The sequence below is a fragment of the Dryobates pubescens genome, chromosome 35 (assembly GCF_014839835.1).
Source record: "Dryobates pubescens isolate bDryPub1 chromosome 35, bDryPub1.pri, whole genome shotgun sequence".
NCBI classification, from domain to species: Eukaryota; Metazoa; Chordata; class Aves; order Piciformes; family Picidae; genus Dryobates; species Dryobates pubescens.
Window position 1 is genome coordinate 255816 of NC_071646.1, and position 20233 is coordinate 276048.

A 20233-nucleotide genomic window follows, 5' to 3' on the forward strand; every position below is an offset into this window, starting at 1 on the left:
AGATGGGCTCTGCCTCAGTCACGCTTCACATCTTGCACTGTAATTAAACAGCCTGCAAGGCTCCAGGTTTCTCATTATAGGAAGCAAAAGCCCAGTCAGAGGGGACGCTGCGGGGAGGTTGTGAGGTGACCCCGAGGCAGGTCAGCCAAGCGCGGGGCTGCGGCCGGCTGCCAGCACTGCTCCTCCAGCTGGGTGCTCCACAGGCTCTTAACTACCCAATTTTGAGATGCTGCTCCTTGCACAGAGCCTGGCTCCAGTCCATGCTCTCTTTCCAGCTAAGGAAGGGCCTGAGGCAGAAAAAGTTTGGGACAGGAGGTGGAGCCTGACCCAGCCAGCAGCACAGCTTAATGAACCCTGACCGCCTGGCCAGGCTGATGCCAGCTCCAGCCCTGCTGCTACCAGCCCTGGGTAAAGGCAGCGGTGGACAGGGACCAGGATCTGTTTGCTATTAACAGCAAGAGATGCAAAACCCAAACACAGCCTCCCCAGACTACAAAGGCTTCTGCAAACATCTACAGCAGAGTGCCCTCAGGAGCCAAAGCATCCATTTGTTGCTCAGAGGAATGCACACAGAGCTCTTTCCTCTCTCCCCTTGGCACACAAGACAACTTGCATCTGGTCAAGGGTTCTGCTGCTGCTGCTCTGCTCTTGGCAGCTAAAACCTGGATGTGGGAGAAGAAGAACCCAGCTCATCACAGACCCAGTCTAAGCAGGGGGAATATAAAGCAAGTCCTGAAAAGAGAGAACCACAGAATCATTAAGGTTGAAAAGGGCCTCTAAGGTCATCAGGTCCAACCATCAGCCCAACACCACCACACTACCTCCAACATAAGCCTCCCCCAGTTCAACCTGAGGCCATTTCCTCTTGTCCTGTCACCTGATACTAGGGAGAAGAGACCAACCCCACCTGCCTCCAACCTCTTTTCAGGAGAGGCTTCTCCTTCCTTGGCCTCAACACCACTTCAGTTTCTCATCTTCAGGCGAAAAAAGGATCAAGAATGCTATTTTTGGTCACTTTGGTACCAGCTAACTGCAGCTTTCAGGAAGTCTGTGCAGGCAGGCAGTTCAGGGCTTGCATCCAGGAGGTGGTGGCTCAGTTACAGGCCCAGCAAGAGGATCTGGGCAGCCTCACAAGGCTCTGCCTGAGCTGCCAGACGTGAAGAGCCATCGGGCTTCATGGCCCCACAGCCTCGGGCAGCATCCCAAGACTAAGGGAAGGCAGAGAAAGATGAGCTACAGAGGTGGTGTTCTTGGAGCTGACAAAGCCACCCTGGCTGGACACAAGCTCCCTGCCCCCAACCTGTTAGTGGTTAACAACACAGAGCTTTCCTGCAGGGCTGGGAGGCTGTGGAGTGTCCTGCCCTGGATGGGCTCCCATGCAATCTGACCTAGGCTTGGCTGTCTTAGCAGTGGGGTTGGACTAAAGGCTCTCCAGAGCTCCCTTCCACCTCCCCCATTCTGTCATTCTATGCAACCAGGGGAAGAGAAGGATTTGTTTAGCTAAGGGCACAACAGCACAGCCCCAGCTCTTCCAGTGCCTGTGGAAAGGGTCCCAGCACCACCTCCCAAGTTAGGCCCAGCTCAGCACCCGGCCACTTCCTTGCGGGTCCATCCTCTGCCCCCCGCAGCCTGGCAGCGTGACAGTGGCAGCAGAGGGGATCAGTCACGGCTGTCGAGCTCAGACAGCTTTATGGAGAGGAAAAGAAAATTAACTGCTCCTTTAATGGCTTTTTTAATGTTTATTGGGCCTGCAGCTACTCGTGAATCAAATGTAAGTATCTTCTAAACTGCCACTTCTGGTCCACCCACTCTGCTCCTCAAAAGCACAGTTGGAACTGGCTGCTCTCCATGGTCCACATCTCTCCCCCCTCCCCTGCCCCAGGAGCTCCGGAGCAGCCCCCTCAGACCCTGGCTCACTGCATGTCTCCACTTTCACCACTCCTCTCCAGAGGAAACTCCAACCCCCACAGCACCACGGACAAAGCACAGCCCTTGAGAACCACCCAAGCAGCATCCGAAACCCGGCAGGGAGCCGCCAAAGCCTTTCCTCTTTGTGAGCCGAATGCTGCTGGGATGCTTGGCACAAACCCTCCCACGTGGGCCCACTTCCACTCTCACAGGGCAGCAGCATCAGTCTGGGGACCAAGGAAGAAAGGCAGCTCCAGGTGGCTGGCAGCAATGCCTGAACAGCAGCCAATGCCCCAGGATGTGGCTGATGCACTCTCTGCCACCTCCTACAAACAAATGAAAGCTAATGCTGGGGCTCTGCTGTTGTGCCCTTAGTTAAACAAATCCCAGGGCTTACCTGGGTCTGTGCTCAAGAACTGTCCAACAGCTGCACTCACACCAAGTTTTGTCTCCATTTCACCAAGTGCAGAAGCAGCAAAGTCTTCTCTGGGGGTTCTCTGATGGGTCCCCGTTCTTCACAGACCATTACTGGGTGCAAGCCATGACTGGAATATGTCAGTTAAGTTTTCCCCAGACTGCTGTGACAAATTTTATATGAAAATAGAAAGAAGCTCTGGGGCAGACACATTCTCAGAGCATGCTAAAAGCCTGGCTGCTGCCCAGGGGACCAGCATCTGTGAGCCAGGCTGGGGACTTATGAAGCAGATCATGTGAAGCAGAGCTGCAATTCACTGAGGACCCCAGGAGGTGCCCTGTGCTCACTCCAGCCCTGCAGGCAGGGGGTGCAATGTGGAAGTGCAGACAGGCAGACACCAGCCAGCACCCAACGCATGATGCAGGATGCAGACCCAGCTCTGTGGACATCTCATCCCTCAGAGCTGGGAGGGCTCTCCTCAGACCCAGCCTGGCGGCCCCTTGCTGAGCTGTTGCTGAGCTCAGCTCACACCAAGCCAATGCCTCAGCTCCACATTTTTATCAAGCCCTTGCCTTTCCAGATGCAGGGAGGAGGGAAGAGGAAGGCTCTTTCGTAACGAAGAGCTCTGCAGGCTGATCCAAGCTGGCACTGAATTACATTTAATCCAGTCAATGCCACTGCTCTAAAGTATTCCTGGGCACCCTGCTCTTCCTGTGCCATCATTTTTCTACCACTTCTCCCCAATTACAAAAAGCAGAAGAATGCCAACAGCCCAGAGGAGCCCAGGGCACTCCACAGAACAGATTTCCTCTCCTGATGCTGTCTCATTGAATCAGCATTAGCTGCTTTCCACACACTCCACAGGACTCCAGGCCTCGACAATAAATGAGAAGAGAGCCATTAAAGTGGTTTATGTCCTCTTTTACCTGCTCATTTGTGAATCAAAACATCTTTGGAGTGAATAAAAAGTTCAGCTAGAGAATAATGGTGCAGTTGCCAGAGTGTGAGAGGTTTGCCCTTCTCAGATGTCAGCCTGAGGAGCTGTCTGGGGGGCAGCAAACATTCAGCCCTCCGAGGGAAGGGAAAGGCTTTGGCAAGCGTCTCCGGCACCATTATGGGATCTGTGGGATCACAAAACGCTGTAGGGAGGGTGCAGGTCATGGTATTTTCTTCCCCACTTCTGGGGGCAATTCCACCACCAGTCCCTGCAATCCCTTCCTATTGCACTGCCCCTGTCCCTGCGTCCCCAGAACGCAGCAGAGCCCAGCCTGGCCTCTCCCCCTTGGCCATTCCTGTGTCTGCAGCAGGGCACTGGGATGCACTGTGCATCTCCCAGTGCAAAACCAGTTCCCATGGACCTCCTGAAGGGAGCATCTGCTGCAGGGGCACTGATGATCACAGCAGACACAATGGGACCAGGCTCCAGGAGCAGCAGAAGCCCCCTGGGTCCATATTCCTGTGACATTTTCCTGTTCTTCCAGCTCTCCCAGCTCGTTACCAGTCAGGGACCATTAAGTGGATTTATGATGCATGTTTCTGACTGACTCTGCTCATCACTGCTGCATTTTGGTGATGTGACCTTTTCTCCTCCTCTGGTAGAGGATGAGGCCATGGCTCTCCTGAAGCCCCTGAGCACTCCCAGGGCTGTGTTCCTCCAGGTGGGAGGTGGCAGGGCTGGCTTCTCCTGGGTGGTGGGCTGCCCTCGGTCCCCCAGCACTGCCAGAGCTCGGCAGGCAGCTCTGCTGAGGGCATTCCTCCACTTGCAAAGCTGAGTTTTGGCTAAATCAAGCACAGCCCAGCCCATTTAGTTTGAAATCTTTGTTAGTGACTGAAGGTGGTGGCTAATGAAGAACCTATGATGTAAAAGAGGAGGAAGGGGCAGGCTGCCATGCCCAGAGCCCAGCATCCAGCTCTCCGCTGCACTGCTCAGCTTCAGTGTTTCCAGCAATAATTCATCTGAGAACATCAAAACCACCTCTAGACCCAAACTAACCACTTGCTCCTTGTTTGTATCAACGTTTTAGCCCCACAACAACAGAAGCTGAAGGCAAGCAACACTACAGAGGAAAAGCTCTCAAACCGATTCTCATACTGGGCTGAGTGTGTTAGCTCCAGCTGCTTCCCTGGCCTTGGATGAAGGATTTAAAGCCAGGCTTGGCACGGCTGCCAGAGTCAACTTCCCAGCAAAAGGGATAAGCAGCAAAATGGAGATCAGCCAGGGGCTGCAGGAAATCTTCCTTAAGTTATTTGGCCTTTAAAGTTTGAGAGCAATGAGGTGAGGAGAGCATCCCCTTGCCTAAAGCCAGATCTCCTTCCCTGGGAGAAGCTACCAGTGCTGGGTGGGGGAAAAAAAAGCCTTCAGCTGGGACAACAGCAAGAAGTCCTCCCAAGTACCCCAGGAAACCAGAACCAGACTCACCTAAGGAACCTTCCCTTCCCAAAGGACAGAGTTCTGCAGCAGTCTGCAGCTGAGTGCTGCTGGGTCCTGCCCAGTCAGTACCAATTCCTGCTTGCCAGGCACCAGCTCCCAGCTCTCTGGGGACAACTGGGAAGTGAATTTCCTTCACCACTGGAGTCCTGTGCTGGCAGGGCTGGCACCATGCCTGCCAAGCAGGGCCAGGCACTGGGTCACTTCTGAATGGTGCCACTACACCCTGCCTTAGAGCATCCTGCAGACACTGCTCCCATGTCTCTTCCCTTGCCCCTCATCCACCTCCCACTCAGACTTCCCTCTTCACTGCTGGGTTTCCAGGATCCCTTCAGCTCTTGAGCACACATCCTCCAGGACATCACCTCTCCATCACCACCTGCAGCACCAAGGTGATGCTGCCTCTCCCTTTCCAGGTTACCTCAGCTCCATTCTTAGGAAGTCTTCATTTGCAAAACTTGGAGTTCACACTCAATGCCTCTCTTTTAAGCCATGCACAAAGAACCCTCCTGCACCACAAGGATTTTCTGCCTTTGCAGCTCATGGTTCCTCGTGACCCCTCAGATTCTGATGCTGAGGAGCTCTAAGTTTTGGGACACTGGTTACTGACAGCCCCTCAGGCTTCCTGCCTGGCCAGCAGCAGGGTTCAGAGCCAGCAGTGCCCATGTGGTTAGGTGCAGCTCACGAACCAGCTGCCTGCATGCTTAGAGTGCATTCCCAGTAAGATGTCCACCACCTCCCTCACAGCCCAGGAGCAGCCCAGGGCTGGGTTCACAACACTCAAAGTTCAGTTCCCATTTCTGGAGTAAAGTGGGGAACAAGGATGCAGGAGTAATAAAATTATAGTAGAGAAAACAAGCACCTGAATTAAAGGTGAGGGTGAATGCCCCTGGCCCACCACAGCCCTCAAAGTCTTCCCTTTGTCTAACCTTCTGCACTGCCCCCAGACCAGCCACAGAGTCACAGATGGCACTGGGCTGGAAGGGACCCTCTGAGGTAATCTGGTCCAAGCGCCCTGCACTCCGCAGGGACACCCCCAACTAGAGCAGGCTGCCCAGGACCACATCAAGGCTGGCCTCAAATGTCTCCAGGGATGGGACCCCAACCACCTCCCTGGGCAGCCTGTGCCAGGGTCTCACCACCCTCACTGTGCAGAGCTTCCTCCTGATGTCCAACCTAACTCCGCTCCAGTTCCAAACCGCTGCCCCTTGTCCTGTCCCCACAGCCCCTTCTGAACAGTCCCTCCCCAGCCTTCCCGCAGGTCCCCTTCAGATATTGAACTGCAGCTCCAAGGTCTCCCCAGAGCCTTCTCCAGGCTGAGCAGCCCCTGCTCTCCCAGCCTGTCCCCGCAGCAGAGCTGCCGCTCTGGCAGGGCCGGGCCCGGGCGGCCGGCAGGGACTCACCAGGAAGCGGAGGTCGTCGAAGCCGTTGAGCAGCAGCTTGCTCTCGTACTGCTGCAGGCCCAGGGTCTCCAGCCACTCCCCGACGCTCTGCTCCAGCGTCCGCGAACCTGACGAGAGAGGGAGCGGCAGGCGCTTGAGCAGCGAGAAGCCGTTCAGGCGGTAGCAGCGGCACTCGGAGGAGGACAGATGGCACTGCCACATCATGGTCATTACCAGCAGGAAACCCAAAAAACTCTGCTCAGAGAACAGCAGCCCCGCGGGCAGACAGCTCCTCGGGCCAGCGCTGACCATGGGCAGGCGGCGGGGCCCCGGCGCTGCGCTACGGCTCCAGCCCAGTCAACGCTCAGCAAGAGGAACACCTTGCCTGGGCCAGCTGCTCACGAGTGCTCCTGAGACCGTGGCATCACATGCACTGCTTTCAGGGCTCAGACCAGTTCCTTGCCAGGCAACCATCTAAAGCCCAACCCCATGGGGATGCGGATCCACTCCTTGGCTTGTCGGAAGTGGGCGGGAGGAGGGCAGCCAACTTCCAGCCCTGGCACTCCCAGCCAGCCGTAGGTGCGAGGGAACGCAGCGGAGCCGCCAGCGAGCGCAGGGAGCAGGGCTCCTCTCATCCATGCAACTTGGGATGCAGCACCCTGCTCAGCAGGCCAGCAGAGAGGGCTGGGAGCATCGGAGGGCAAAGCAGCTAGAGAGAAAATGCATCCTCATGCAGCCCGGACAGAACAGACAGGACGGACTTTGAGGACAACAGCAGAAGCCAGCCCAGAGCAGCTGTCCACAGCAGACATGCAAGACAAAGGAAGCACACAGACTGCAGCAGAGGAAAGAAGGCCTTGATACTTTTTCTCCCCAAGCAGTCCTGAAAGAGGCAAACCATGGTAAGGGCTTTTCTCTGGCCGTTAGGGTGTTAGGAGGAGCAGAGGTGAGAGTGAGCCTGAGGCTGAGAGCCTTGGCACTGTCCTTGCACCAGCTCCCTGGGCACAGGGCATTGCAGCAGGGAGGTGAACTGCGCTGCTGCTCCGGCACCGACTGCACCCAACGCATCCAGTCCCACCAGGTGTCTGTTGCATGCTTCTCTGTGCCCTTCCTTCACTGGCTTCAGCTACTGCACCTCAGCCCCCACTTGAGCAGCTCTGGAGGAGGCGTTCAGCTCCTTGCACGTCAGAACAAAGCAACCCAAACGCCAGACTCTGGCTCCTCTTCTGCAGCAGCTCAAGCCCGAGCCATGCCCTGGCAGCTCCTCTGAGCCTCTGATGAGTGAGATTCTTCCCAGCACCCTACAGACGCTGTGCAGATGAGCTCTCCCTTCCCTCACCCCTAGGAAAAGGGTCCAGTAACTTGTTATCTCCTCTGAAAAAGCTTGAGACCTTAAACAGGACCAAAAAGTTCAGAGAGCTTCTTTTCCCTGGGGAAGCTGCTGCGCACGACAGAATTGTTCAGGCTCCTCAGCACCTCTCTGCCAAGGGTCTGTGCAAACAGAAGGATGAGCAGCAAAAGCAAGTTTGCTTTCTTTGAGCCTTCAGGTCAGCTGAAGCCATCCTCCCCACCCCCGCCCGCTGCAATGGCTGCACAAGGCAGAGCTCACGCTGCGATCTGGCAATTCTCGGGGTGGGGGCTCCTGCTGCTCTGGTCCCCAGGAGAGCTCCTCTGCCAGGCGAGTCGGGCAGCGCTGGCCGGTCCCTCTAGCGCACGCTGCAGCAGGAGAAACGCGGGCATCACAAAAGGCTTCCTTCTCCCTCCCCTAAGGCAGCCTGGGCAGGAGGGCAGCATCTGAAGCTGGGGCGGACGCCACCGCCTGCCGCCGGCCCGGGCTCTCCATCCTTCCCTTCCTCGCTGCTCCGGCGGCCACCGCGTCCCCGCCCGTCCTTGCCGGGCGCCGCAGCCGCGCTGGCTTTGTCTGCAGGCAGCGAGCTCCACGCTTGCCGTTCCACTCTCGGTCCTGTCTCCTGCTCTCGCACCGCTTGTCCCTCCCTTCTCCTCATCCTCCTACCCCTCCCAGCTCTTCCATCCTCTGTGCAAGCCGTGAGCAGCCCTGGCAGCAGAGGCTGCAGGAGGGGAGGGAGGCAGCAGCTCTCTAACTCTCCAGTGGAAATTCCTGGCTGCCCAGGGTTCACTGACTGATGGAGCCGGCAGCCTGGGCTTTCAAACAATGATGGTCCAGGTCTGCTCTGCCAGCTCCCGGTGATTTGTGGCTGGCTCATGTTTAATTTATCGAGAGAGAGGTGAGGAAACCGCTTGCTGCCTACTACAGCAATTCTGGGAGGGAAATGAAACGGCAGCAGGTCCTGAGCTCCTGAATTCCCTCACAAAAACGGATTTACTCTGCTCAGCCTTTTGTGCTCTGGTGACTGCATTTCTGCTTTGAATGGGGAAACCTGCAGTGACCCCGAGGGCAGGGTTTGTGTCTGCAAAATCACTTCAGATCAACACAAGGTGAGGGAGGGGAACGGAGGGAGGTACATCGAAAAGAAAAAGAAGGTAAGAAATGCCCCAAACGTCCTGGGCTGGAAATAAAGCAGCCCCAAACACACTTGGTGCTTGCATGTGACAAGGATGACACAAGAACAAACAAACCCCAAGCCATGTGCCCCCCAGCCAGAGCCTGATCACAGCTCCTGACTGAAGCAAACTCCTCCTCTTCCCCAGGCTCCACATCTTAGGAATTTCAGTTTTAAAAAGCCTGCAGGAGGAACAGGCAAGAGAGGGCAGCTGGAAGTGACTGGAGTGTGAGAAACTTGCAGAGTGAGCAAGGGGAGCAACACAGCTTCTCTGGCAAGGCACTCCCCAAGTACCACAGCAGGCTGCAGTGCTCCTGCTGAGCATTGAGCAGATCCCCTCTGGGGCTGCTCTTCTCCAGGCTCAACAGCCCCAGGGCTCTCCTGGAGATGCCCCAGGCCCCTCAGCACCTCGCAGGTGATCTTCACAGAGGGGATCTGCTCAGTGCTCAGCAGGGGCATGGGTGTGGGGGGCAGGAGGATGAAGCAACTCTAAATACAATTCCACCCCATCCTGCCAGGGCTGAAAGGATTTTCTGAGCCTGAAAGAACAGAACAGTGTGGAGGCTGCAGAGAAGTTCTGCTCGTTTCCACAGGGACAGACCCACACTGGCACAACACCACCCAGCTTCTTGCTACGGCCTCATGCACCTGCAACAGAAGTGAGATAGTGGTGGGGACTGAGAGCAGCCAGCAGCTCTGTGTCAGAATGGCTGCTGAGAGAAAATGTTGTTGCTGCCCACCAAAGAGTAACAGAAAGCTGAGACAAACATTCTGCAAGGCAGCAGAGAGCTGTGAGCCCTCAGCTGGACTTTCCCAGAGGCTATGTTGAGAATAACAGCAACTGCAGGAGCCATGAGATCAGCACAACCTCCACCCCCTAGGATGCTGCTGGAGCCCTCACACCATCCTTCTGCTGCAAATTAGATTCCCATTCTGTAGGTGCAGAAAACCTGATCCTGCTCCTGCACACTGAGCAAGGACCAGTTGTGAGTCTGAAGTACCAGAATGCAGCTGCCACTGGGCTGTGTGAGTAGGGGCAAGGAGCCAGGCACCATGGAGCTAATTTTGCTGCCATGAGCTTGAGGAAGAGCAGGAGAAACACCTCAGAGCTCTCACACCAGCCAGTGACTCTCACCACCTAAAGACAAGGACTGTAAGGAGTCACTTCAGGCATCAGAAGCCATCAGTAACAACTCCACAATCCTCAGCCATGAGCTTCTGTTTAAAGCTATTCAAAGGTGCAAGGCATTGCCTCAGCATCCCCACAGTGTGCACAGCAAGCCCCAGCATTTAGAAACAGGCAGAGAAACAAAGCCCTGCACACACTGCTGTCACCAGGTGAGTATTAACCAGCACTGGGCAGGCAGGGTCCCCCCACTTCCCACCAGGTAAAGGGGAGCAGCTGTGGTGCTCTTCACCCAGTGCCTCCCTCCCAGAGCAGCCTGGGGTGAGGGACAGCTGAGCTGTACCCAGCTCAATCCATCCACCAGAGCAGTATGGAGCTGGGATTGCTGGGAGGCCAAGGTCTGCTCCTGCTGTGCAGAGCCCTCCTCCCCATTCTGGGAGCCAAAGCATGGCAAAAAGCTCTGCAGGCAGAAGCCAGCACTGTGGCTTTGTCCAGAGCCCAACCAAGACAGACAGACAGACAGACAGGTGCTGGGCACACTACCTGAGATCCTCTGCTGCTCCTGAGAGAAGTCGATGCCCTCGCCGATGGAGCTCATGATTTTCTCAATCTGGAAGGAGATGAAGCAGCAGATGCTGCATTATTCATAAAGCCTGAGGAAAAGTTCAAGGCAGCCCCAGGATGTGACCTGCCATGTGACTGCTGAAGGCATCCAGGGAAGGACATTAAGGTACCTCTGACCCAGAAAAGCCCTCATAAGGGTGAGGGACTTGGAAGGGATGTGCAGAGGCTGGGACTCCACAGAGCCTTCCCTTCCACAGCCTCCCAGTGACTGAAAATAAACAGCTCCAACAAACCCACCCCTCCAGAGCACAAAATTAGGGCAAAGGAACCTCAGACTCTTTGGCTCACCCTGTGCAAACATGCAGCCCCCCAGCAGCAGCACAGCCTGAGGAGCTCAAACTTGCACAGCAGGTGAGCTTGGCTGTGCCTCAGGAGGAGGTCTGGGGGACAGCCTGGGGTTGGTTTGCTTTGAAACCATCACATTCCCAGCCCTGGGCTCTGCTCCTCACCACTGCCAGCAAGAAAGAGCCAGAAAAGACCTGAAGCTTGCAGAAGCAGCAGCATGGGGGCAGGTGCCTGGAGGACCCAGAAGAGGGAGCTGGAGACAGCTCCACGCCCAGAGCTAAGCCTGGCACTGCCAGGAGCTCAGGGCAAACCCCATGCAATTAATAAGGAAAGGTGCAAGCTGCTGCCCAAGATGCTGCCTTTTCAAGTCCACTTAAGAGCTGCATTTGCCACAAAGAGATTGATGCAAGCTGTCATTTTCATACAGCTTCCAGCATCCTTCCTGCAACGAGAACAGAAACTTTCCAGCCCCAGCCCCTGAGCAGAACTTGCAAGCTGAGGCTCTAAGGCTGTGCAGAGGAACAGTGATGGTGAGCAGGGGAAGGACCCAAGAAACTGCACCTCAGGTAGCTCAGAATTTTCAACCACCTAAAGGCCCCTGCACTGCAAGGAGCAAGCAGACCCTGCAAAGGCCCAGGGCTGGCTGCTTGCCCCTGGCTTCAGTCTGAGCAGAAAACAAACCCAAGTCCAAAAAACCCCTGAGGGGGAGATTCCTGCACAGAGACCACCCCAGGGAAAGAGCCCTGTGAGGCACCTGCCAGGAGCTGCTGCTGCTGCTGAAGGCCAAGCTGGTGCAGGACTGGCAATGGGGAGTGGGAGAAGGTCAACCCCAGGTCCTGTTTTTGTTGGTTTTTTAAAGGACAGATGTGGGGAAAGAGGCCAAGTTCTGCTGCATCATCCCTGAGCTGCCCCTCTCTCCTCTCCGGAGAAGGACTCCGCAACCTCTCTGGGCAGCCTGCTCCAGGGCCATGGGCTGACATCATGACAAATTCACTTCCTTCCCTTTGCCAGGGCTGGATCCAAGCTCACATTCACTGTGAGTGCTAGGCCCAGCTCCCTTGTTTCCACCCTGCTGCCCTCCCCTAACACCAGAGGACTTGATGCTTTTCAGATTCAGACCCCAGCACTGCCAGCTCCAAGTCAAAACACTCAGGTGAGGACTTGCAGGTGGCTTCCTCAGCACTCAGCCACCCACAAACCTCTCCCAAAAAGCAGGAAAGCCTCCCCTGTGCCACACAAGCCTGAGCTGAGCTGTGCACCCACAGCTGCATCACAGTGAAGAGGGAATCCTGCTCCATGCCCCTGAGCACAGAGGGGAAATCCTGCTCCATGCCCCTGGCTCTCCATGGCAGGAGAACTCTCCCCAGCCACACACCAACCCAAGCTGCCTTACTGCTGATCAACTTCACTGCATTAGGAGGCTGTAAAGACAAGAAGACACCACAAGGACACAAACCTGAACACTTGAAAGCATCCCTGAACTCAGAATGCTTTGGGTTGGAGGTGCCCTCTGAGAGCATCCAGTCCAACACCAGCCCAGCACCACTGCGGCCACGGAACCCTGTCTCCAGGAGCCACGGCCACAGGTGTCTGGAACCCCTCCAGGGATGGGGACTCCAGCACCTCCCTGGGCAGCCTCTGCCAGTCCTTGACCACTCTGGCAGCAAAGAAATTCTTCCTCATCTCCAACCTAAGCCTCTCTTGGCACCATTTCAGGCCATTTCCTCTCCTTCTATCAGCTGAGCGAGGATGGGGCTGGAGGGAAGGCAGCCTGAGCACCGCCGCTGCTGGGGGCTTCAGGCTGCTCTCTCCCAGTGGTTAATTACTCAAATACAAAAATATCCTGGATAAATATAGCACAGCCTGAACACTCAGCTCTGGTTTGCTTTGGCTTCACCTGGCTTTTTCCACTGAGCCACCAACTGCCCCCCACAGCACTGGCTGTGGGGTGGGCTGGAGGGGGCTTCATTTATTACAGGGACAGAAATAAAGCTGCAGAATGCCTTTGCCTCCTAAATGCACACAGCCACAGCTGGTACTCCTCATCTGGAGGGGCAGCTGGCTCCATGCTAGAGAGGTGTTTTGGTCAAACAAACTATTGGAGAGGTGAAACAGAATCCCAGCAGGGTGAGGGCTGGAAGGGACCTCTGGGATCACCCTGTCCAACCCCCTGCTCCAGCAGGGCACCCACAGCACCATGGCCGGGGGGGCTGGAAGCTCTGCAGAGGAGACTCCACAACCTCTCTGGGCAGCCTGCTCCAGGCAGCAGATGCTGCTGGGGCTGCAGAGAGGCTCCAGCACGTTTTTCTGTTCACATTTGTCTGTGTTTTACCAAAAACCACCACCCCCACCCAAACCAAGCAGCTGGGTGTGGCTGTCGCGGAGGGCTGGGGCAGCGCTGAGCTGCTGGGCAGGGCAGGCAGCCACGGAAACAGCAGCAGGCAGCAGAGCCCACAGCAGGAGCTGCCTGCAAACAAACTGCCCCGGGCCAGCGGGGCCAGGGAGCCCAGGGGCTCTGTTGGCAGCCAGCCACCAGGAGCCAGCCCAGCCCCGACGCTGGGGCCTGTTCTGCTGGCAGGACAGAGGACCTGGCAACCTCAGTCCTCGAAGCCACTCCCCAGCTCCCAGGGAGCTGCAGGCAGCAGCAGCTACAGGCTTGCTACACGAGCAGGATGCAGAGTGCCTCTCTTGATAGCGCCCTGGGGGATCAGCAGAAGACTCAGAGATGGACAGGTCCCACATCTGTGCAGAGAAAGGTGCCAGGGACAGGGCATCACAGCCTGCAAGGACCTTTCCCCCCAGAGCATGGCCCCACAGGCAGCCCTGACTGAACACAAGTCCTGTGAGGAGCAGCTGGGGCTGGTCAGCCTGGAGAAGAGAAGGCTGAGGGCAGACCTCATGGCTCTGTACATCTCCCTGAGAGGAGGCTGGAGCCAGGTGGGGGATGGACTCTTCTCCCTAGGAACAAGCATCAGGATGAGAGGAAATGGCCTCAAATTGCACCAGGAGAGGTTCAGGTTGGACATGAGGAACAATTTCTTCCCTGCAAGGATGAGGGTGCATAGAACAGTCTGCCCAGGGAGGTGGAGGAGTCCCCATCCCTGCAGGGCTTTCCAAGGTGTCTGGTGAGGAGCTGAGGGATGTGGTCTGACAGCTGTGTGCAGATGTTAGGTCAGGGCTGGACTCAGTCATCCTAAGAGCTTTTCCCACCAGGTGGTTCTGTGGTTCTGGAGAGCCTCACTCCCACTGCCTGCCCTCAGCAAGCTGTGGGGCCCATCCTGATTCCTCCAGTTTTGCCTCCTCCCCAGAGCCAAGGCTGAAGTTTGGAGCCAGCAATCCATTGAGAAGAGGCAGAGGAGGATTAAACAACCCTGAGGTCTTTTGTCACCAAACTGAGACAGCCTCATGCAACACAGCTCCTGCAGCAGCTCATTGGCATGCAGGGAGGGGAAGCCTCATCCACAAAGCACCAAACTGAGCAGCACCCCAGGAGTGTGACACAGCCTTGGGGGCATCCTGATACCGTTGGAGCTTTCTGGAAGGGGCTTCAAACCTCCCCCACAGCTGCAAAGCTCTCCCAGTGGCCACCAGTATGCATGCAGGGGGTTGTGCTGCATCTGTGCTGCATCAGTGCCTCCCAAGGACATAGCAAGGTCGTTCTGAGAGAAGGAAGAGGATAAATATCAGATCCCAGACTGCCAGCATGGAGGGGCTGGGAGGGACCTCTGGAGATCACCCAGAGCAGCTCCAGCAGGGCACCCACAGCAGCTTGCTTGGCATCACAATGGCCAGGAGGGGCTGGAAGCTCTCCAGAGAGGGAGACTCCACAACCTCCCTGGGCAGCCTGCTCCAGGGCTCCAGCAGCCTCACACCAGTTTGTGCCCGCTGCCCCTTGTCACTGGGCACCACTGGGCAGAGTCTGGCCCCAGCCTCTTGGCTCCTACCCTGTAGCTCTTGCTGAGCTTTCACCTCCCAGAGTTCAGCAGGACAGAGGAAATCTCAGTGGGGGCAAAGGGAAAAGAGATTTGACCCTGAGGGATGATGTAAGAATTCCTGACAGGAACAGCAAGAGGAAATGTTGGGATCTGGAGATAACAGAATAATCAGCCCAATAATTAAGCTGATTAAGATCCTGATGGCCACACTTGTTCAGCACAGCAGAAAGGAGACCAACCCCCTGCCTGCAGCACTGCCTCTGCCCTCCACAAGATGAGCTCTAAAGCCAGGCAGAGGGGAGATGGAAGGAGAGCTCTGAGAGGAGGCCAGCCCAGGGCAAGGGGCACTGCCCCAGGAGTGTGAACAGGCTCTGCTGCTGCCACCAGCCAGCCCCAGGGCAGGAAGTGTGACCCCTGCACCTCCCGGAGCAAGAGAGTCAAGGAAACCCTTCAGGAGACTGCCAGGGAGCAAGGGGTGAGTCCTGTGACCCAGCTGGTGGTGACAGAGCCACAGAACCTGGGAATGGTAGGGTGGGAAGGGAGCCTGAAAGCCCATCCAGTCCAGCCCCCTGCAGCCAGCAGAGCACAGCACGGGAGCCAGAGACACGGTGGGCAGCAGCAGCAGCATGCAGGGGCTGAAGGTGCTGCATTTGTCACTTGAAGCCCCAGGGTCTGGTCTGCAGGAGCTTCTCAGAGCTGAGCTTTCACCAGCAGCTGCCCCCTGAGGCACAAGGCACAGATTTGCATTTTCTTTCAGCTTCCAGCTCTGAATTTCCACTCATGGGTGTCTGCAGGCAGTGGCAGGTTTGGCATCGGGAGCCTCCCCGAAGCTTCACATTTCCATGCAAATGTTCTTAATCCCCAGCTGTGAGCCTCTAATTGCAGCATTAATGCCACGGGGGACTCAAGCACCCTGGCAGGCCTGAGGGGCTGAATGGAGCTCACCGCTTAAAGGCACCCCGCAGGCAGCAGCCTCCTACAACTTGCTGCCCAGCTCCCCAAAAGCTGTGGTAGAAGGCACCACTAACTCCTGGCATCTGCCCCGATGTGACATCCAGACCCCCAAACCAGGCCAGCAGCAGGTGAAATCCCACACCCAGGGCTCCTGCAGGGGAGAGAGAGTTCCTTGTGCTGTGGCAGCAGGGCACAGGTCAGCACTGCAGTGCCCACAGGAGCTGATGCCTGTCCAGGGCCACGATCAGCTCCAGAACATTAACTCTTTCACTAACCCACCCCCTGTGCACTGAGGCTCCCAGGAGGGAGCTGCTGGCTCAGGAGGCAGTGGGACCCCAGCTGAGCAGACTCCCTTGCAGCCAGAGCTGCTGGCAGCTGCTCCTGGGCCAGGACCCTGGAGCAGGGGAGCTGCATCGTGCAGCAGGGACCAGCGCTGCCGAGTGAGTCACTTCCTCCCCATCCCACCCTGCTGGCAGAGCCAGCCCCACCTCCACGTCCAGCTGAGGCCACTGGCAGTGCTGGGGACATGGCCCTTGGCTTCCCAGCAGCTGATTCTCCTCCTCTGCACAGCCCCCACCCCCCCCCCCCGGCTCAGGGCAGAGCCTGCTCAGCCCCCCCCCCCAGCTCCCACCTGCCCACGGGCAGGAGTAGGTCCCTCCCCGAGTGCCCAGTGTCCCACTGCTGGCAGTGCCAGTGGGCAACCCTTCAGCCTGTCTGCCACAGCTGCCTGCTGCACAGAGCTGCCCGTGGCTGCCTCCCCCTCCTCTGCCTGCACAGAGGCTGCTAACGTTCAGAGGGCTGCCCTCAGCAGCAGCCCAACCAGCCCTGGCAGGGCCAGCTCAGGAGGCTCTCTATCAGCCTGCCGAGTTCAGAGGCTGCAAGTTGCATCTAATTGAGAGCAGCTGCACGATCCTGAGCAGGGCACTAATTAAACCTCCAGCAGCCTGCACAGCTCCCTGTTTAATCCTCGCTGTTGTCATTACAAGCAGCTCCACCAGCCCATGGCTGCTCACAAATCACTGCACAATCCTCCTCGGCCTCCCCCTGGGCACATCTCCATCATCTGCTAACAGCCACAGGACTCTCCTTTAGGCTCTTTTAGAGCAAGCAGCAGCTTGACCAGATCAGCCCTGGGCTCCCAGCAGCTCCATTTGATGCTGCTGCCAGAGGAAGCTGCTCAGCCCTGGGCCCCTGCTGCTGGCAGCATCAAAGGGTGCAACCAGGAGGCAGAATGAGACCCCAGCAGCCTCGATGGTCTTTGGCAATCCAAGAGCAAACAGCAGGACCCTGACCCAGGTACCTGACAGCAAAGCCTCTGCAACCAGAAGAGCTGCAGAGGAAGGGGGGATGTGGCAGCCCTGAAGCAGTGCAGGGGGTGCTGACACTTCAGCAGGGTCCTTCTTGTGTCTCCCTTTAGGGGTTTTAAACCCAGAGCAAAGTGCTGACAGAAGATGCAGGTACCAGGCAGGGGAGGTCTGGGGATGGATTGCTTCAGGAATGACTGCATGGAATACACTGACCATGACCTAAACCTTCACTTCTGTTTATCAAGAGGAATTTCAGCTCAGGCTCTGCCCTGCAGCTGCCCCTGCTGACTGCAGGGGGGTTGGACTGGAGCAGCTTTAGGTCCCTTCCAACCCAAAGCAGTCTGTGGTGCTATAAACCAAAGGATGAGCTCATATTGGGGAGGGGTTCCCACCTTGCTTTTAGCATCTCAGAGCACCCCCCTGTTCCACAGGGGCTGATTTCAGCCCCAGGTCAGGAGCAGTCGGCACAGAGGGGGGGTGAGCAGGGCACAAGGGTCCCAGGAGCTCACACCCAGCTCCACACCTGGGACTGGTTTCCTTTCAGTGTACAAAGAGTGGCTGATGGGAGCTTATCTGCTCTGCAGTGCTGCTGCTCTACCAGCACAGAATCACCTCCAAAGAATGTTTCAGTAATGCTGTGGTGCTGGATTGCAGAGGGACACTTAATCTTGCCTGAGAGCTTCACCAGGGCCAACTTTCTGAGCATGAAATATTTAACTGTCCACAGGCCTCCTCTTCTGTAATGAAGTGACTTCCAACAAGCCTCTGAAAGGAGCTCGTGAGCAGGAAAGCAGGAGCCATTAAATACACAAACCACAGCCTCACTGCTCCCTCCCATGCCCAGGAGCCCAGGACACTGCTAACTCCCCACCAGCAGCAGGCACCCAGAAGCAAAACCTTCTCCAGATGCTGGGACAGTCCAGAGGGGCAGAAGTGGGCAGAGGTCACCACAAGGATCTGTGAGCTCTGTTAGCAACTCTCCCTCAGTTTGGGCACAAAAACTTCTGTGGCTTGTCTACACTCAATCAAGCTCTGTATCTGAGCAAGTTCAGCTTTGGAAAGCCTCCAGCCTCTCACAGTTCTGCTGCTCTGCACCTCCAGGGAAGTCAATCCTTCGGCATTCAACACCTTGAAGACTCCCAGGTGAGCATTTGCCTGTTAGTGTGATGTGAGAGCCTGTAAAGTATAGAGAGGCACCCAGGCCCCCCTCTGTGGGCCAGCACGGCAGGGGGGAGCTCCTGCTGTGCGGATTCATTGCTGGCACAGCTCTGAAGCAAGCTCAGCCTTACCTCATCCCACTCGGAAGCGAAGGAGGGAGACTTCTCCAGGCGCTTCTTGCCCGTGCTGCAGTTGGAGAGCGATTCGCTGCGGCTGCCCATGGCATCCTCCTCCGTCGGGGAGCAGGTCAGCAGGTCCGAGTCCGACTTGGACAGGCTGCGGCTGAGCTTGAGCTCGGCCTTGGGCTTGCTCCCCGGGGGGGCCCTGCCCACAGCCCTGTCCCCCTCTTCCTCAGCCCTGCCGGGGTGCTGCTGCCCGTGGGGGACGCCCGCGGCGGGAGGCGGCCGGCCGCCAGGGGCGTGCTGCACGGTGGCGTAGATGGCTCTGTGCTCCGCGTCCGGAGAGCCGCTCCGCGGCGGGGCAGGGGCCAGCAGCTCGGCATCCTCCAGCTGCATAGCAGGTGGGTGGCTGGCAGCTTCCGTGCCTCCTTTCCCCGCGGAGGCAGCGAGCCTGAAGGGGTCCTCGCTGACCTCGCAGATGGGGGAGGAGCCGTGCAGCAAGCCCGAGAACTGCTCCGGCACCTGGACGTCCTGGCCCTCCGCGGAGCCCTGGCTGCGGCTGCCGCTGCTCCTCCTGTGCTCTTCAAGAGGACAAAAGTGGGGGGGACATTAGAAGCATGGAAGCAGCAGCACGATTCCCGCTGCCCCCCTGCCCTCTGTCAGGGAGGGAGGGAGACGGAGAGCAGAGTTCAGCATCGTTCAGTGTGCTCAGCTCGGACCCACGGCATTCACGAAATCCCAAACGCTGCCTGATTTATGCAGCCTGGCAGCGCTCCCTCCCTGCCCCTGTTCGTCTCAGCACTATCAGGGCCTTGCTATATAAGGCCAAGAGAAGTGCTAACTATATCCTGCAGAGAGAGCAAGCGAGGTGGGAGAAGCCGGCCGGAGGCTGCTGGAACATCTGATCCCTTTCCATGGAGGCCAAAGTGTTACTCAGAGCTGTGCTCCCTGCTCTTGGCACAGGCTGCAGGGTGGGAAAACTTCTGGACTGCAGTCAACCTGTGAGCTGCAAGCTCTGTTCCCCAAAACAAGCTCTGCTTCCCTCCCTCGTGGTTTCTGTTTAGCCTCTCCTGACGCAGGGGAGAGAAATAAACAGCTTGTGCAAGGGGAGAAGCAGCGGAGCAGAGCAGGCTCTGACCTGCCCTGGTGAGCTGCATGCTGGCTGCCCCAGAAACACCACCCTGCTGCTCAGCTGCTCCTGCACTCCTGTGCCTCAGCATCAGCTAGCAGGGGGCTGCACACACCACGAGTAATGGACTGGTCTGCCAGGCATGTGCGCAGCACACATCCACCCACCTTGGCCACTCCTGAGCCTGTGTTTGACCTGTGCCAGCAAAGCTCTGCAAAGCTCAGAAGTGTAACTTCTGTTCACCACATTTTGTCCTATACCTGCCCATCAACTGCTTGCCAGGTGCCACCTCTTCCACTTAGTGCTGGAGAAACAGCCTCAGTCCAAGGACCCTAAAACTGAAGCCTGGTAAGGTGGCTGCGAAAGGCAGGGAGGATGTTTGGATGTGAGCAGGAAATGCTTGCTTAGCAAGCCAGCAGCCAAGGGAAGCTGAGGCAAATGAATCCTCATCTCAGGGTGCAAAACACACTCAGGAATTTTGCTTATCTGGAGCTGAGAGCAGCCTGTTAGCAAGAGCAGAGGTCAGCTTCTTCCCCCAGCATCCTTCCCAGCACAGAGCCTGGCAGGGTGCTTTGAGCACCGCTGCCCATCTGGGTTTGTGGTCTGTCCTCACACCACAAATGAGGCAGGAAAGGTCTGAATTAGTCATTTGTCTGCAAACTGCTTCAGATCCCAGGGTCCCACACACCCTGGGCTCCATGAGCATAGCTGGCACCCCCCCCCAGGCAGGGCTGAGAGCCTTCTGCTCAGCTGGCAGCTGAGTCAGGAAGAGCCAAAGCCCGAACGGAGCTGAGCTGCCAGGGCAGCCTGCCCGCGGCCCTCGCTGGGCTCCAGGGATGCCAGGGCTTATCTCACGCTGGATCCTACGAGGTAAAGATTCCAGGACAATGAAGTAGTTGTTGATTATCTTGCACAGGCAGAGAGAGCACAGCTTCTGCAGC

General features: G+C 57.1%; 1 protein-coding gene across 4 annotated transcripts in view; it reads right to left on the reverse strand.

Moving 5' to 3' along the window:
- ANKS1A (ankyrin repeat and sterile alpha motif domain containing 1A) overlaps window positions 1-20233 on the reverse strand; it is a 63370-nt gene that overhangs the window by 13355 nt on the left and 29782 nt on the right. For all 4 annotated transcript variants that reach the window (XM_054176501.1, XM_054176500.1, XM_054176499.1 and 1 more), the window contains 3 exons: window positions 18176-18744; window positions 10325-10391; window positions 6155-6261 (listed from right to left, as the gene is read on the reverse strand). In XM_054176501.1, coding sequence (XP_054032476.1) covers window positions 6155-6261; window positions 10325-10391; window positions 18176-18744 — 743 coding nt within the window. The remainder of the gene's footprint in view (window positions 1-6154; window positions 6262-10324; window positions 10392-18175; window positions 18745-20233) is intronic.